Genomic DNA, 11819 nt, shown 5'->3' on the forward strand with positions numbered 1-11819 from the left:
ATAGACTTTTACTGTGAAACATCTGCAGGAAGTGTTGACATTTATTGACAGAGAATGAAAGAGATTGTTGAGGCAGTCCTTGGCTTACTGTGTGAGCCACTACAGTAGAACTTAATATGTTTTCACCCAGCTGTCACTGAGGACCAACCTGTTTTGAAAATGCACAATAATCCAACACTGATGCACTTCATGATAATTATCCTGACCAGATCACGTCTGATCTTGCAGGAATTCCGCAGAATCTCATTCTCTGGCTATGTCCTGAATGGGCAACAGGACAGTTTCTACTACATGTCCCTGAGCAGACTCCACCCACAGAGGATCCACGCAGCCAAGAGGCTTTCTGAGAGCACCGCAGACCCCCCACTACACACCAACCCCTGCAGCACTGCAGCACAGGTGGAGGACGTGATGCTGGAGAGTGAAGCAGAGGCTCAGGCAGCAGAGGGAGACAGTGAGGTGTGACATGTCGTTTCACTGTGATGTGCAGAGTAACAACAACAAACAATCATTTTAATTTTCTGTGACCTATCTAATGATCCTCATGGCAGAGTGAGACATGACAGTCTGGGATCAGATGTTAGAAACAACAAAACTGGATCTCCACCTGACTCTGACGTACTGAGACATTTCCCTCTGCATGTCTCTGTTCTTTAAAACAAGAGAGATGGAATGACTCCTGTCACATCAGTTATTAGAATATTTATGATGCTAAAGCAGATGAGACCCCTGTAGCACTCCTGCCATGTGTTTGAAAATTACTTTATTAAAACAGGGCTCTTGTTTAAAAATGCATTGAAAAGAACAGGTGAGGTGATTGATAATCAATAGATTCTTCTGATCAATTAAGTGACATGATGACAGTTAAACCTTTGTCATTAAATCTGTGGTTTTTACAGTATGATATGGTGTCCCTTGTTAGTAGAGTTAGATGAGAGTGGAAAACAGTGGATCTGTGATATGAGCTTTAGAAGATGAGACGTTTGCAGCTGCAGTGTGATATCATCCTAATCACAATATTTGGCAGCACAGAAAATAACAGTAAAATCCTCTCTTACAGAAAGATTATTTATCACATTTATTCTTCCTGATCCTTGTGTGTGTGTGTTTATTTTGTGATGTGAGAGCAGTTAAACATTCCTCACTATGTGTTTGTTGAAAAGCTAACCCACCACTGTGTCCAGTCCTGTCATATCCTCTTCTGTACCTGTGTCCCACTGCAGAGTCAAGACAAGAGGTCCATCAGTGCTGCTGCTGACGCTCCCAGTGACACAACTGCAGATGCCAGTGAGCCAATCAGAGCCCTGAAGCCTGAGCCTGACAATATTGTTTATCAGAGCTCAGTTAGCATGGCGGGGGACCGAGGTCAGCCCAGTACCACCCAGCTCCAGACTGACTCCTGCATAGAGCCCACGTCACCCCCCAAAACACCATCCAGTGTCAGCCTGGCTGAGTCCGTGCAGTCCGCCTCTCACAGTGAGTCCGATGGACACAGTTATCACCTGTGGTTCAGAGACCTCTACATCTGTGTTAAAACCTCATCTGTATTAGTGAGGTATTTATCTGCATGAATGATCATCGGTGCTCTAAGCCCTGCAGTGGATTATAATATCTGTCTAACAGTAATCATCATTACAAGTATGACCATAACGCTTTTCCAGAGTCAGGTATCACTCTGCTCATGTCTCACTATAATGCCTCAGTGACAGCAAGTAAATAAGTGTGTTTTCATACCTGTCACATATTTTCATGTCTTCAATGTCTGTGGGCACTTTTATGTGCTGAAATGATCAATTACAAATCACTTAATTGCACAAAGAAATAAAAAATCAACAACAATTTTGAGAAGTGATTAATATTCTCAAACAAGAAGATTTGCTGCTTCTCTTTGTTTTATATTGCTGTGCACTGAATCATCAGTTTGGCCTCTGATAAACTGAAGAGGAGATTTCTGCAACTGTCTATTAAAAGAGAAGAAGTGTGAATGGTAAATGACAGTAGACACTAACACAGCTACCAGACCAGGTGGAGCCTCTTTATCACATGTCTGCTCCCTGCTGTTTCCTCCTTCCTACATCACATCTATCACTGACAGATTTACATGAGCTGATTACTGTCTGGTGTTATCTTCGCAACAGAGACAGAGTGACTGAGACTGTGATGTGGCAGAGATCTGTGCTGACACTAAATTTCCTGACAGACGTGTCTTATTGTCTCTCCTCAGGCTGCGGCAAACTCAGGCCAAGTCGAGTCCAGAGCGTCGTGTCCAGCCAGGGCAGTCTGGACTCAGACATGCAGGGTAAGCTGAGTTATGGTTGACAGCAACATCAGTGTCTGAGGAGTGAGATGGTCATTGGTCATTGTCACCAACTTGTTAGGTTTACAAAAAAATCAAAGCTCCCTTTAAACACAGGTTTACTCCACATTCAAAAAAACCCTGTTGCGTTTTCTCTCCCAGTGTAAGATCACATCACCAGGTGGCTGTCACCTGGTCGTTGGTTTCCTCTAGCTGAGGATTTCAGATGGTACGACTGTAAATCTAAATATTGTGTATGTGCCAGAAATCATTTTACTGACCTCAGCACCTCCAGTATACGGTCCATTATGAAGTCAGTCCCCCTGATGAATAGCACCATCTGGTGGATAATTCACATCCTTACATTTTCTATATACGACAGAAAGATGTTAAGTCAGCCAAAATATACACTGTTGTGACTTTTCTCCTCTGTCCACCTGGTCTTTTAGAAACACCATCTGTCTCTGCCTCAGCTCTCCTGTAATGCATCATTCTTCTCTGACTGCACTCAGTAGTTTCACTGCCTGTCTGAATGTCAATTACCTGTAATGATTTAAACAGTGAAAGTGAAATAACAGACATTGTGATACACCATCAACAGACAAAAGAAGAGCTGTGTCTGAGTCTGATGTCAGATGATGAGTTGTTAAGGTTATTTGGTTGCTCAGGATCAGACAGGATCAATCAGTGTCAGGGTCATCAGTGTCAGTCAGGATCAGTCAGGGTCAGTCAGTATAAGTCAGTATCAGTCTGGGTCAGTCAGTATAAGTCAGTGTCAGTCAGGATCAGTCCGGATCGTTCAGGATCAATCAGTATCAGTCAGGGTCAGTCAGGGTCAGTCAGTGTCAGACAGGATCAGTTCGGTATCAGGCAGGATCAGTCATTATCAGTCAGAGTCAGTCAGCATAAGTCAGTATCAGTCTGGGTCAGTCAGTATAAGTCAGTCAGGATCAATCAGTATCAGTCAGGGTCAGCCAGGATCAGTTAGTATCAAGTCAGGGTCAGTCAGTGTCAGTCAGGATCAGATGGGATCAGTGTGTGTCAGACAGGATCAGACAGTGTCAGTTACAGAACCAAACACAAAGCAGAAATAGAAATGCACAGTAATAGGAGGATAACATCACAAATCACAAATATATTGGTATCGGCGCATATATTCTACGATATGTGCTGATATGCATACTTTTATTAAGAAGCAATAATGCAGTGGAAATGCTCGGGTCAAGTCAAGTTATATAGGCAGCAATTTATGTATATTTGAGCCTTTGTTTTCATTCAAAATATATATTTATATATATATATATATATATATAATATAAATATATAATATAAATATTATATTAATATATATATTTAATTTTTATAGTTATTTTATTTAATTCCCCATGAAAAGCTCAAAGTTCAATAAACAACAGAACATATCAGACACAACAGCCACACATTTAGTTCATAGGAAACCCACAGTATTAGAATAAAGTGCCTGGCTGGTAGAAAAAGCTCCAATGAATCAATGAACTCAGCTAAAGGAACCACATGTTCTAGCCTCTGCACTCTGCTGAGGTTTAGGGGGGAGAATAATGAGAACGGGTCTTCTTTTGTTTGACAGTGTATCAGCATAGTGTCCTCCATAACTTCCACAGTAGTATAGAGATGAAGCTCCAGACACAGTGCTTGTTTTTTTTAACACTGACACTGCTTGTTATCATTATTACATAATGTATATGAATGTAGACGGAGCAATCGGCGGTTCATCTCTATGTGAAATTCAATTGTGTGTATGTATGACCACCCAGCGGTGGAGCCTGACTTTAAGGATGAAGATGATATAAAGTGTTCTTCCACTGTGTGTTTGAAGGTTATGATGGCGGCAGCAGCGACTCTGAGTGTGAGAGCCCCACCCTGGATGAGCAGGAGTGTCAGTCACCACTGATGCCAGACTTCTGGCTGATTGTTAAGATCCACCAGGACCGGGTGAAGGTCTACTCCCACTCCAGGTCAGACAAACCTCAGGAGAAGCCTGGAGTCTAAATCATTTTTGAGTCATTTCTAACTCATCTATCAGTTTCAGTTGTTGCTTTAGGTTTAGAAGTAAAAGAATTGTATCATGTTTCCCAGAAAGTTCCTGTACCCAGCTGCTGTGACGAACTATCAGGCCTCAGCATTCACTTCAGTTTAAAATGAGGATGTCATTTATCCTGATGGGAAAATATCTTCTTGCTAAAGAGAATAACAAAGTCAGAGTCAGTATTTGATTGTTTCTGTGACTGGATCTGTTCATTTCATGGCTTGTGTCATATTCTTTTATCCAAGGGGCTTCACAGAAGGAAAGGAGGGCAGTGCTGAGGAGCTGAAGAAGGAGGAGGAGCAGGAGCTGCCTGAATACTTACAGCTACATCAGATGGTCGTCAGGAAGATCGGAGAGATCTGCAGGGTAGTCAATCAGGTGAATACACCTACATCACTGATCTTTATATTTATGTTATACATATATTTACATCAGAACACTAGAACATCCAAAACATGAGAACACCACAACATCCCGAAGATCAGAACACCAGAACACCAGGACATCTAGAATATCCAGAACATCAGAACACTAGAACATCAGTACCCCAGAACATGAGAACATGAGAACATCAAGGACATGAGAACACTAGAACATCCAGAACATGAGAACACCAGGACATCCAGAACATGAGAACACTAGAACATCCAGAACATGAGAACACTAGAACATCCAGAACATCAGAACATCCAAAATTGTTAGTTGTGGTTCTGGTTTTGTTTTCATCAGATTTCACTTTTAGAAACAATTTTTAGGTATTTGAGTGCAAAGAGATTGTGATTTGATGTAAATGTATGTATGTATGTTTCAACTAACACATACTATATATGTGATGACAGTCCTGTGCAGTGTGGGTAGTTTCTTTTAAAATGCTTCCTTTACTTGCTGCTTACTCTCTGTTGTGTGTATTTCTGTATGTGTAGCGAATGCTGCTGCAGGACCTACATGACAGCCATGTTTGTAACTCTCTGCTGGTCGCTGAGAGTGAGGAAGACATCTGGAAGAGCGAGTCTCACTACAGGCAGAGGCTCAACACCTCCGACGGTGCGTCAGGAGAAAATGATTCGTGTTGGTTTGATGTGTTTTTGAGATTTGTTTTCTGCAGCCCAACACAAGGTTGTGGAGGTGAAAGAGTTTGTATGTGGGGGAACAGACCCTGTCATGTCTTCTTTGATGTCATGTCTGCTCTCTGCAACTGTCACATGCTTGTGATTCTCTGACCCTGACCACACAGATTACAACACAGAGGAAAGCTACCAGGCCAGGGATTACTTGGCCGCCACTATGCAGTTCATCCCTGGACATTTTGCCTGTGATGTGGTGTGGAGCACAATCATCCACATTCACCCTCGTCTCAAGATGGGACCCAACATGGGGGTGTCCAGAGGTGAGTGGCAGATCTGAGTTTGAGATAAATAAACATACTTTTGTTTAGGCGAATGAAGGACAGGTTTTAATCAAGTTGATGATATATAAAATTCTGACTATTTCTTTACTTCTGTGCTGGTTGATATTTTGGAAAAAAATGAGCCATAATTAATACTTTGAATGAACTTTGTAGAACTAATTGTGATGACTCGTATTAATGATGTGCTTTGTAAAGTGTCATTGTGTGTGAATCTGCTCTTGTTCTTCATTTTACAGGAGAATTATAATATATTTCCTGTCCTGTTTTGATTATTGTATATACAGTAAATAAGTAAATACATGTTAAAAAGTAAGTGAAAAGAGAAGAAGACAGTCATTTGATGAAATCAGACATAACTTCCACTCACAGCACTGTGGCACCCAGTTAAGACACCCTTGATCAGTTACATGGAGAAGCATATTCTCCTTGTTAGCTTGTTGCATGTGTTGCTTTTTCACCTGACCTGAATCAGTTGAGGCAAGTCTGAGCTTATGTAAGAAATAAATTGCACTTTACTATAACTATAAGTTTACTCCTTGAATACTCTCTCAGTTTCTCCTCATGTTTTGCACTAAACACAGTCCTTCCCATGTTCTTCATTGGAAATTACACTTACATATCCTTTATAAGTGAAGAAACTAATGACCTGTAAAGTTAATGTCACAAAAGCTGAGATTATATGCATGTTGCCTTTCATCTGGACAGGTGAGCTGATGACTGATCCCTGGTCTAACAAGAGACATGGGAACAATTCTACTCAACAAAGCTTTTACAGTTGTAATGTGCTGGAAGTTATTTCTCAGCAGCACTTGTGTTCACATGACATATTCACATCAACCACCTCTCAGTTTATTGTGTCTTTAGAACAGAGCTGTGGTCGTTCTCTCTAACACAGTGATGATGACATTCTGAAAACCAATAGATTTATTTAACAAACATACTAAACCTCTCATCGTGTCCTCTGTCTCCCTGTCATAGCCATCCAGGCCCTGCGCTCAGTGCTCAACTCTTTCTGTGTGGTCAACAGGAAGAACATGTTTGTCTACCAGGAGAGAACAACTAAATCAGTCTTCTACCTCAGGTCAGACTTTCTCATTGCCGTTCATCTGTGTTTCTTCACTTCATCTTTGGATGGGCTTCACATTTTTACTCAAGTGTTTTCAGCATTTTCACTGTACACGTTTGAGAGGACTGTTGCAACACAACTCATCTGTAACTGAGTTATTGAGATTTTTCTTTCAGTCAGGTGCCACACATGTGTTTAAGGCAGCAGTCTAGTGGAAAGGAATTTAAGCCCACTAGAAACTGCTGTCAAACATGGCATTGTAATGGTAGTGTGAGGTTTGAAGGAGCACTTATGTGTCCTCACAGTTTGTGTTTACACAGTTCACTAATCATTTCACCACAGCAACAAGACCAGAGTCAGGGCAGTTCATCCTGGGGGGGAGCAGGAGGAAGAGAACAGATAGGAAGTTATTGAGTATGTAACACAAATTAATCATGTAGCATTGTCAACCAGTTTCAATTTAAATACAGCACAGCTAACTGGTTGGGTCAGAGTACAGTTAGGTTCTGGTTAAGGTGAAAGGAAACACCTTTTCCAATAAACCCTGTTTCTTCATGAAACACCCCATTGGTAGTTTAGAGGGGTCAGCTCACACATTCATATGAAACAGTTTGACCATTTACTTTTAGCAGACAGGACACATTGTTTTTACTTGTGTATATCATCAGGAATGTTCAGCTTTGTCTCTGAAACATTCGTACCTTTGTGAAAGTGGCTTTCAAATGAAATAGATAGAAATACTGGGGAGGGAAAGAGGGAAAAGAAAGATGAGGATAATCAGTGGGTGAACAAAAAATGACATTGTTCCCAAAGAATCATAAGCACATGACTGTGTTCTTGTGTTCTTTCCACTTCCCAGACTTTGTGAAACATCGCTAACAGGGAAGTACTCTGATGTGGATGGAAACCTCCACATGACTCGCTCCGTTGGGCTTTTCAGGAGTCAGGAGCCGCTGTTTTCTGATGACCTCACGGTGAGTGTACAAATACAGGAGCCAGTTTGACCGAAAACATAACGTAATGTAAATGAGAATAATGTTTATGAGTGAAGTTTTGAATGAAGCAAACAAAAACTTGACTTGAGACTTGAAGAAAAAAAGAAGAGACTTGAGTCTGATTAATAAAGACTGAAAAAACTCTATTCAAATTAAACAGCCCAGTTGAAACATGACTGAGATGAAATATTTGTATATTTACTTGACTTGTACTTGTCCTGTGATGACTTGAAATTCCACTTGTCCCTTAAAGACCTAAGGCCTGACTTTCACTTTGGCCTCAAAGTCTCAAAGATACAGAAAACATCTGTGAACATGTGATGTTACTGAAAACATTAAATACCCACAAAAAAAATCTGATTTTCATAATTTTCCAGACGCCTCATGTTGTCGGTTGCCATGGCAGCACACAATCATTGCAAGCTATGTAAAAGTAACATAGGAACCTCACAGCCATGAAGTGTACATCAGGTCGGGTTGAACTGAAAACACTACAGAGCTGCAAGAGACTGAATGAAGAGTATCAATAATCACTAACCTGAATATCATTTCATAGATCCACTCAACAACCCCCCAAACAATTGGTGACAAGAAAACAAACTTACATAACTTACACCTTCTCAGGTACAAATTCACAACATTGAGTTTCCTGTAGCTTGAAAACTTGACTCAGATGAAACATCAGTTTAATCATGAGAACCTCACTGCTGAAGAAAACAGGTTTTTCATTTACTACTTTTCAGAAGTTGTCTGTGGCCAAAGACACAGAGGATTCACAGGGAGGGTTACAGAGAGTCTTAGTTTGTTGACTATAACTCTGACCCCTGAACCTCTGTACAGCTCATCTGATGAGGAAGAAACTTTGCTTAGCCAGTTACAATGTATCGTCAATAAGGCAAGAGACCGCAGTGTTTTCACCTGCATCCCTATCAGATCCATCCTATCAGGGCGATGGACTCCCACCATTTTTCACCATCCTGTGTTTGTGGAGTCAGGGACTGGGATACTATGTAAACATGCTAACATGTAGCCCCATCTGTAGAGCTGAATCTTCACAACTTTTGTTGTCTGCAGACAGACAGAGGCAGAGAGACTAAAGCAGATGGGATGGATATGGGTACACACAGGTGCTCTTCAAATCTCCAATTAAGTTGCACAGTTCATTAGTGAATAAACAAGAGCAGGAGTAGAATTTTGGTATGTAGATTTGGTATGTGTATAATTCTGGATCCTGATTAGCGATATCAGAGGACTGGTGCCAAATTGTTGACATCTTTGATGTCTCTGTCCTCAGGGGTCCAGGTCTTCTGTGGAGGGCTCTCGACCAGTTGGACAAGTAGACAAGCACATCCTGCTGCTAGTGCATGGAGTGGGAAATGCAGGTAAGAGTTGCAAAACATGAAGGACTGATAATGATTTCAACGTTAAAATTAGCCAAAGGTATTCAAAATAAACTGGTCGTGGAGTAATAATAACAAATACAAGATAAACCAAGCTTCCAGTTTGAAGGCAGTTTCACCTCTCTGTGTTTGAGCTGTGGGAGGTGAAGAGTCAGTGGATGGGAGGAGGGCCATGAAGCAAAAAGAGCTATTTTCTTTGTTCCAGCTGAAACTATGGCAACAGCATTCTGTCCAAAGTTGAACTGAGTTATAGATTTTTTGGGAGACCTGAAAGCAGCACAGGAGATTGAAGTATTTGAGCCATGTTTTGGTTATTTTTTAGACCAGACCAGACTCGATGGTATTATGTGTATTATATTATACAGAGTTAAGTGTCATTGGCATAGTAACAAAACTTTACTGTGTCTGGGAATGATCACATTTAGTGGAAACATAAAGACTGAGAAGAGGTAGGCCCAGAATTGAGCACTCCACGACAGCATGTTTCCACTTCAGGGTCAGAAGGTGTGATCACTGTGACTGTGATCCAGGCTGCAAAGAAAGAGCAAGATAGAAATCAGTCTGTCGCTAAGATAGTGCTGAACTTAGTTGAACCCAAATAGTACCCAAGTGTGTGTAGACCTGCAATTTTGGATGTGTGTGGGGAAACACCCAGTCTGCAGTGCAGCAGCCAACAGACTGACCAGGGTCCATAAGACCTTTTATTGGACTCAGTACTTAGTTTGTCAGTTCTACCGAAGGTTTTTATGCCTCTGTGCCGGCAACAGCTCTGCATGTGATTATCTGACAGACTGACATTTCATAGTGGTATTTACATGTCACCCTCTATCTGTGATAATTTGCTCAGTCCCTGCTCTCTGAGGCTGTAGAGGAGGGAGGAAGAAGAGTGAGGCAGATTATGCATTAATGACAACAGTTCTCAATCATCCCTAAGTGCCTTTAGCCAACCGCATTTCCTGTAGTGTTATGGGATTTGGCATTTTGGAGCTGGGTAGAAGTAAACACAAATGAAGGCCTGAAGCAGCTCAGTGCTTCTCAGTGGAACAAGCTGCTGACTGATGCTCTGCTGCACTGACAGTGAGGACGAGAAGGAAAACATCCTCTGCTCTCAGTGAGTGTGGGACGGTACAGCCCAGACATGTGTCCCCTCCTGGTTCAGACATCTTTTGTGAATTAGATTAGATTAGATTAACTTTATTTATCCCACAACTGGGAAATTCATTTACCACAGCAGAAAATAAACATCTATAAAATAAAACATCTATGGAAATATACAACAAAAATATACCAAATATACACTAATAAATACAATATACACAATACACATGATATGTACATGAAAAAGTGCAAGTTTGCACATGGTCAAGAAGAGCAGGAGTTGTGGAGTCTGACAGCTGCTGGAATGAAGGACCTGCGGAACCTCTCCTTCTTACAGCGAGGATGTAAAAGAATTAGGGCTGGGAGAACCAGATTAGGTTAAAAAATATGTGGTTTGTCATTTCAGTTATGTGTGGTCATGTTTAGACTTAATTAGATAAATGAGAAATACCAGTGCACACATGACCACTCTTATCTGTCAGGGGCAGGGAAACCCTGCTGAGTACTGTACACTGTGTGTTTATATGTGTTTCTTCTCATTTCTCATACTACGCTCACTTTTCCCTCACAACTGAGCAGAAACTGTTGAAAATAACGTATTAATTCTAGTTTTGTTAATAAGAGCTGCTATAAAACTGGGCTTCTTAATTTAAGTCTTGGGTCTGATCCTAACTACAAATCCTACAGCCCAGCTGATTCTGAGGTTGATATCAGATATCAACTACTTCCACCAATAAGACGAAAAATGTGGTTTCTTCTTTAGTGGAGGAAATTCACCTGAACACTGCATACTGCACTGTGTCATCTCGCCTGTGTACTAATAAACATGGGGAGGACCAACGGTTTAACATGCACTAACATACAGTACACTCACTACCAGGCCAGCTACCAATACAAAGAACAGAGAAACTCAGATTATAACACACAGAGGGGATGTCGCCTTTCCTCTGCTCAGAACGCCATTACTCCTCTATATCTTTACATAGTTGTTTGCTGCTGTATTAATTAGTGCCACGGGTGCTCAGCTCCGAGGCACTCCTCTACAGCTAGAATAGCTGAGAGGATCTATTAATATTCTGTTTCGGGTTTATTATTCTTCCGCCAAATTTCGGCGCGTAACTCGTCCCGCAGCTTTGAGAAAACCCCGGTAATATATACATCAAAACGTGCGTCTTGATCCCGCAAGGGGTGCTATGACTTTGGGTGTTAAAATTCAAATTTTTCCCAAAGTTATTCCAAAAAAACTGGGAATAGATGTGTATAAGAGACAGCTGGTAACACATTTTGTATCCTCTGGGATTCCTCGCGTCCAAAAAAAGGACACACAAAGAAAATGCTATAAAATCATCATATATCAATATTTTTTTCTGCTTTTTTTTTTTTTGCATACATCTCTTAAATCACTTCAGTTCTGCTCAAACCTACCAAATGATTATTAGTTTTCAGGATTTTAACCCTTTAAATGCCAGTTTGAAGACATGTTGCCTCTTG

At 41.0% G+C, this 11819-nt stretch overlaps 1 protein-coding gene across 1 annotated transcript in view; it reads left to right on the forward strand.

Moving 5' to 3' along the window:
• The window catches only part of szt2 (SZT2 subunit of KICSTOR complex), a 113997-nt gene that overhangs the window by 45759 nt on the left and 56419 nt on the right, over positions 1–11819 (forward strand). Inside the window, exons 37-46 of the mRNA XM_087170198.1 lie at positions 229–459; positions 1224–1476; positions 2225–2299; positions 4152–4290; positions 4607–4739; positions 5285–5405; positions 5596–5748; positions 6748–6850; positions 7695–7809; positions 9125–9212. Coding sequence (XP_087026324.1) covers positions 229–459; positions 1224–1476; positions 2225–2299; positions 4152–4290; positions 4607–4739; positions 5285–5405; positions 5596–5748; positions 6748–6850; positions 7695–7809; positions 9125–9212 — 1411 coding nt within the window. The remainder of the gene's footprint in view (positions 1–228; positions 460–1223; positions 1477–2224; positions 2300–4151; positions 4291–4606; positions 4740–5284; positions 5406–5595; positions 5749–6747; positions 6851–7694; positions 7810–9124; positions 9213–11819) is intronic.

This window comes from Seriola lalandi, unplaced genomic scaffold (assembly GCF_002814215.2).
Source record: "Seriola lalandi dorsalis isolate HSWRI2012SDOR001 ecotype SW California unplaced genomic scaffold, Sedor1 jcf7180002054933, whole genome shotgun sequence".
In the NCBI taxonomy this organism is placed as follows: domain Eukaryota; kingdom Metazoa; phylum Chordata; class Actinopteri; order Carangiformes; family Carangidae; genus Seriola; species Seriola lalandi.